The 6,802-nt window shown below is 39.0% G+C and overlaps 1 protein-coding gene across 1 annotated transcript; it reads right to left on the bottom strand.

Moving 5' to 3' along the window:
- Nucleotides 1-4,989: 4,989 nt before the first annotated feature.
- On the bottom strand, nt 4,990-6,428 carry LOC104962999 (pentatricopeptide repeat domain-containing protein 3, mitochondrial-like). Its single transcript, XM_010791547.1, has 3 exons — nt 6,319-6,428; nt 5,446-5,604; nt 4,990-5,133 (listed from the first exon to the last, which is right to left on the bottom strand). Exons 1-3 carry the CDS (start codon nt 6,354-6,356, stop codon nt 5,088-5,090), a joined length of 243 nt encoding a protein of 80 aa, XP_010789849.1. The 5' UTR covers nt 6,357-6,428; the 3' UTR covers nt 4,990-5,087.
- Nucleotides 6,429-6,802: the final 374 nt, after the last annotated feature.

Consider the following 6,802-nt stretch of genomic DNA (forward strand, 5'->3'; position numbering starts at 1 on the left):
GCAACAGTTGTAGGTTCTGCCATTGACAAGAGTTCAGGGTGAAGTGTAATGACCAGGGTTTTGTAGTGGAAGTGAAACCTGGATACACTGACAACGGTCGTAGTATCATTATATTTGCTTGTCTACTAGAATAAATAAATTACCGCTATTTCCGAATCCGGATAATGGTCGGTCATAGGGATAGCTAACTTCAACTGAACTAGTTGTAGCCGGAATAACGCCAGTTTTTGTATTATCTTTTCCTCCCTCCATATCATTTCTTTAATTTACTTTTTGTCCTACTTTTTACATTATTTAAATCCCATCCTTTTGTTATTTACGTATTAATTTTTTTTATATTCTATACCCAGTTAAAAGAAATGTACGAGTTATCGGCGATGAGAAAAAACCTTTCACTTTATGATATATATTTATCTATGTATACATGTGGTACATAACCGTTTACTATTATTATTATTATTATTTATATACCGGTATATTACTTATTCAAATCACAAATCAAATAAATAATCATCCCACAGCACCTGGTCAGGGGGTACGCTACTTGGACAGTTGTGTTTATGTCATTTACCACCGTCGAACAGTACCGATTAAAGGTCGAAACGGGCCGCCCTTATCATTATCTGTTGGGAATTTTACGTGTCTATACTACCGCTTTTTATATTACGTATTAACCTTATATTTGTAAACACTTGTGAATAAAATTTCACCTGAAAAAAAATGTAAGTATACAAGTGTGGACACAAACCCTTGAGCGAAACTTACAATAATCCCTAAAACAAGTTACCTTTTACAAGTACGTATTAGTCGTGACAAACTTCGACATGATACAGTTGTGTACAAATTAGCTAACGCAAAAACACATTTATAACCCGTCAACGCAAAGTATAATGGTGTTGGTGTTAGATAACATTATTGAACAAACCGCGAAGGTTAACTCAAAAAAGCGTTGTTCGTCAGGATTTTTTACATGTAACGTGTTTTGAAAACGGAAGAGCAATAAACGTTTATGGCATATTACGTAGTAAAGATAGAGAGTCTTAAACATAACTTACTTGTACATTTAAACAAAACCGGTGTAATTCCCTATAAAAATTGAGTTTGGTCAATTGTATACATGAAAAGATTAAGACGGTAAGTGTTAAAATCTGTCTTAGCGGTCTAATACTACCCTCACGTCTCTTAAGGTTCAAGTATCCAAAGTCGGAGTTATATAAACCCCTCTTAGAAGGATAAGGTTAGGGTTTTTGATAAAAGGTAGATGAGGTGGGAGAACCTGGGGGTTTGGGGAAGGGGGGAGGAGGGAAGACAGTTCGCTGACAACAATTGGGTGACAACTTTTTTTCCAACTACTATAAGCGAGAAGAAAAGGACTGAGTGGAATGAGTGTGATCATTCCACAAGTCAACCACACGCAGGCTGAAAAAGTTGCGGCGGATAGCCAGTCTTGAGTACTGTTTCTTCAACTTGAGGCAGTGTCCACGAGTCCTGGTGTTATAATCCCGTTGTAGTGGGCATGATGTTTTGTAGATGTTGTGGAGCTATTTGAAAACTTCGATCATATCTCCCCTCGCCCTTCTATAATACATACTCGGGATCTTAAGACTTTGCAGTCGTTCTCTTTCCCCATTCAGCATTTTCTCCATGAGCTGAGATGGCTTGCTGTCTCCTAGGCCTTGAATGTCAAGAATCTGGCGGGCCCTCTCCTTAGCAGATAAGCTAAATGTCTTAAGGAGAAGGGCCTTAATCGCCTCATATTTGCCATGGCGTGGGGGGTCTGCGATAAATCCCACCAACCTGGATGACGTGGAGCTTCCCATCGCTGCTACCACATGAAAATATTTCAGGTCCCCGTCACGGACTTGCCGGCAGGCAAAGTTTGCCTCCACGTGTGCGAACCACGCCGCATGCTCCCAAAACTCCGGCAGTTTAACAAAAACATCGCGATCAGCCATGTTGATTAAGTCTTCGGAAACTTTCACGAAAACGTCAGGATCACCAGTGGAGAGCCGATGAAAGGGAGTCAGAGACGGTGTGTTCAGTATGGAACTCCACACTTTATTATCCATTAATCAAGACAAGGTAAGTACATGTGCTGCTCTGTATGACAAGCTAGCATGAATGACACCAAACCCCGGTACCCTCACTAACGGGTCCGGGTTGCAACACAATGATCCCAACAGTGAATTATGTCCCATAACGTGTCACCACACAATGCTATTTTCTATTTAGAACGAAGACTTCAGAATCTTAAAATCCCTTAACGTTTGTATGCAATTGTGCTAAATTCAACACTGGAATCAAGCAAATATGAATATCTTTGCATGACATTAGTTATTTCTATTTTGCCATCACTTAATTATACGTTTAATACATTTAAGTCAAGCTAAGGTACATGTGATGTACAGAATTGACCAGTTCCAAAAACAGCCTGTAGTTTTTCACCAAAGGTTAATAGCAGTGGAATACTAAGTGGTTTTCAAAGAGATGAAATAATAACTATGATGTCAGACTGAAAGCCAATAGGATCGGGGGTCTGGAGAAATGTAACCTTTTGCTTTTTCCTGTGTGTGGGATTTGCAGTGTTGGCTGATAATGATTCTGTATTCTTCAGAATGTGCAGGAATATATGACGTTTGACTCAAATGTCAATCTTCTTTTTCTCAAAAGATATACAATGACCTTTAAAGAGTTTACATAATAAAGTCCCTATTTCCTCCATCACCATCTCTTTCTGCTCCTTCCTCCTAACACTATTAGTTGTCTATCATCTTCCCTCATCCTCCCTCTTTCCTCTTTTCTCAAAAGTAAAGTAGAGTGTGTTTTAGGGTCACATCAGGTAAGAAATGTTAGAAAGCAACAGGTGGTAGAGGTATTAAAAGCATTTGAGGATGTCTTCTCAACCCTTCCTGTGTTTTTGAAAAGGTTTGACCTATGACCTCCTCTATATTCATGTTGCATAAAGGAGTGGAGAAAGGAATGCTTGTGACCACCTACTTCCACACTTGTTTTCACACAAACTATTTTGGGATGTGTTTGCATTTCATCCAGAGTTAATCAAACTCCCTGTTGTTGTTGTTGGCTGTCCTTTCTTTTTAATAAGGTGAGACGCTACAGGCATAAACAAGTTTTTCATGCAGTTTATTTTCATCTTCAGTCTAGTTAAATGACTTGTGTTGGTCTATTTGTGTCTGTATACATTTATCTTAAATTCACCAAAAGAAGGCCTAAAATGATGACCCATTTGCATTATGACACATACAATGTCAGAGAAAAAAATATACAACACATACTAGGAAATTGTATACTCATATATATATATTTTCCCTTATTCACCTGTAGTGTATTGAAGTTCTTTAAATACGTTTTTTTATACAATAAACCATTAATCTTCACTTCAGTTGCACTTACTTACACAAGATCATTTGTATTCCTATCTTCTTAAGGGATCTACAGACGGGTGTTCATATATTAATGATAATCCTGATTTATATGACGTTAACTTACACCCCAAAGCATGATAAAAATAGATTATTATTATGTTGAAAGTATTTTACTAATGGTCAAGTGATGCTTATGCTAATTGTTATGTTCATATTTGTATGTTGTGCCTCTACTGTGACATGTTTACAGTATATGCTTTAATGTTCAAAAGCTCTTTATTTTTCTCATACTGCCTGTGCTGCAGCACCTCTTTTCACCGTCCGTCTGAAACCAGAGCCCAGTCTCTTCTGATTGGTTAGTTGGCCGGCTCTGTTAATTGGTCCACCACTAAGAGATGTCCTGCCCCCTGAGTGTGCCGGAGAGAAACTCCCTCTGGAGGGAACACAGGTATTTTAGCCTTTGCAGACCATTTACATGGACAAAAACCTATATCACACACTACAGGAAAAGGAAAACCCCCAAAACCATAATAGGGTCCCTGTAACTACACCTGTGATACTACAACACATATGAGTGACCTGCAAGTATTGTCAAAAAATTAAAAAAGATTATAAGGATAAATACAAAAAAAATCCTAAATATGATTAATAGAACATTTTAGAATACTTCTTCCTTATCCAGAGGTAGAAAAAAAAATACATGTAGGCAGTTTAATAATTGGAGCGTGTGTGAGCATGTTAGAGTTTCTAAATGTGCGAGGGAAGGTTTGTGTGTGTTCCCACGGTCTGGGCAAGGCAAAGAGAAAACTTGGTTCTTGTGTCAGATTGTGTGCTAAGTTTGAAAGGCAATACTGCAGTGTATCAGGGAGTATGTGAGTGTGTGTGGCTTCAGGCCATCTGGAAAACAATTCCCCAAACCACACCCATCTTCCCGGCTTCCGTCACTCACCTTAGCCCATTTGTCCTTATAAGGTCATACCGGCAGCTCGGCTGGTGATTGGACGGAAAAAACACACAATTTGATTAAAGCACACACATTTAGAGGCTGGCAAACCCACACCCCCACAGACTGCTTGATACTAATCTTATCTCTGTATGCTTTTATACTGAGTGTGACTGCTTCTAATAATGCCATTGAGTGAACACAATAACTATATTTGACTGTGTATTTAATTCTCAATAATTGTGTTCGATATTCCTTTCTAAAGCAAGCTTGGTTGTGATTTTAAAGACCGGAGTTGTAAAAACAAAAAAAACTTTAAAAAACAATAAAAGTCAGGAGTTATAAAGTTGTGTCACACACACACACTTCTGGCACCTGTCCTGTCTAGACATGCTGCTAATAAAATCCTGCAAAAACACACAGTGCATACCTGACTCTGCACACCCACAACACTGTTTGTTTATGTGTTGTCAGAACCTGGAGGACTGTTTCAATAAAAATGGGATACTGAGATGTCCCAAAAAAATCCCGAGCTAAAAAACATCATTAATGCATAAAAAGTGGGAAAGAAACTGTAATTTCTAACAAGTTGTTGCATTGAGTTGTTGACTGGAGAAACAGCGACCTCTAGCTGTCAAACAAAGCATTACAGGAGGTTTGGAATATGTTGTTACATACATTAGTTTATTAACACACAGATAATGAAACACACTATGAAATTGTGAGATGTTTGTATCAATGGATGGGCCCAGAGGTCTCCTTCAGCCTGAGGACTCTCCTGTCGACTCCAGCTCAGATAAAACGGCTCTGGATGGGACGGAAAAAAAGAAAAAAGATAGTGTCAGAAAAAGCAATCCGAATCATAAAACATATGATGTTTGTCTGTGTACTGTCTAGAAATGTTTTAAATAAATTCAAATAAATAATCTATCATTGTTAAAATGGCCGATATTGTCTGTAGAATTACAGTTATCGTTATAGGGAACAACATTTGAAAACTTATTTTTCTTTAAGTTTCCTGTCATTTGTTAATAAAAGGACAAATGTTTCCACTTAAACGTGTTTCCTGCTCTCCTAGTTTAACTCCCTCCTCCTCCTCCTCCTCCTCCTCCTCCTCACCTCTGCTCCTCGGTCAGATCTAACTCAGCCAGGGTTCTCTTGGCCAGTTTGGGTGTAGCAGACAGACAGAAGGCTGCAGACAGCTGGACCAGCTCCACGGCTCTCTGAGAGGAACCATCGCTGCAGCACACCGACAGGAAGTCCTCCAGCAGCGGCTCTCTGCAGGGGAACACGGCAGGGAACCAGGGCATGAACCAGGGCAGGACGATGTGGAGAGAATCACAACATCACTATCCATGGATTCTGTGTCCATATTGTACGTGACCATTGATTGCTCCCACCACACTTTTAGATCATGAGAATTTTGATAAATAATGATCAGTTATTCACAATATTACATCACTTGACGGTAATGCAGCCTTTAATATATATGTCTGTCTGCTTGTTATGTTTATGTACATATTGTTATTCTATTTTTATTTCTTCTTTTTAATGGGACACTTGACTAATGTAAAGCACTTGTGCTATTTACAAAATCTAACCTTTATCACAGCCTTATGACAAATATGTTTTTTCTATGTGTAATAACCATTTAGAGGTTATTCATAAACATTTTCCATGATGGTATTTTTCAAAAATGTAAATGACCAGTATATATTTGTTGTTATATGTAAATTGATGCCATACATTGGCGCTCTGTGGTCACACACACGATGTACACTGAAAGAAATTTGAAAAATTGACTTAAATTAATGTATTATGTAAACAAATTACTCATAATTGTAATAGGTTATTTGAAAGCAATAATATTAAGTAGTATTGCTTTCAACTAACCTCACTTAAATTAAAGTCAATGTTGAACATTTTCAGTTTAAAGAGATGTTCCCCTTTCTAAATCAGACATCTGTGTTTATATTTGTTGAAGTGACTCACTTTGGAACTCTGTTCTTGGATTTGAAGAGCTTCAGCATCTCCCTGCAGACACAGAGAGAAAAGTCAATTCACAATCCTTTAAGGCCCTGACACACCTACCCGATTTTGGGAGTCAGAGGCCGTCAGAGGCAGTCGGGCATTCGCGGCGCCCTACTCAGGTTGGTGTGTCCCGCATCGTCGTGGCTTTACGGCACATTTTCACACTTCCCACGGCCGATTCAACATGTTGAATCGGCCAAAGAAAGTCGGCCAAAGAAATCACTCTGATTGGCTGTTGCCTCTCTTGAATGACGAATACACACTACCGCTGACTGCTGGTAAGGAAAGTTATTGCCACTCGTCGACTGAAGTCTTTGCGCTGTGTTCCTAGGCGGGCGACGTAGCGGACGTAAAAGTCTTTGGTACGCGTTCTTTGGTCTCAGGTTGGTGTGTAGCGGCCTTTAGGCAGTGAAAGCTCTCCTGTGATTGACAGATATATACACAG

Source organism: Notothenia coriiceps, unplaced genomic scaffold (genome assembly GCF_000735185.1).
Source record: "Notothenia coriiceps isolate Sejong01 unplaced genomic scaffold, NC01 NC01_scaffold00001630, whole genome shotgun sequence".
NCBI classification, from domain to species: domain Eukaryota; kingdom Metazoa; phylum Chordata; class Actinopteri; order Perciformes; family Nototheniidae; genus Notothenia; species Notothenia coriiceps.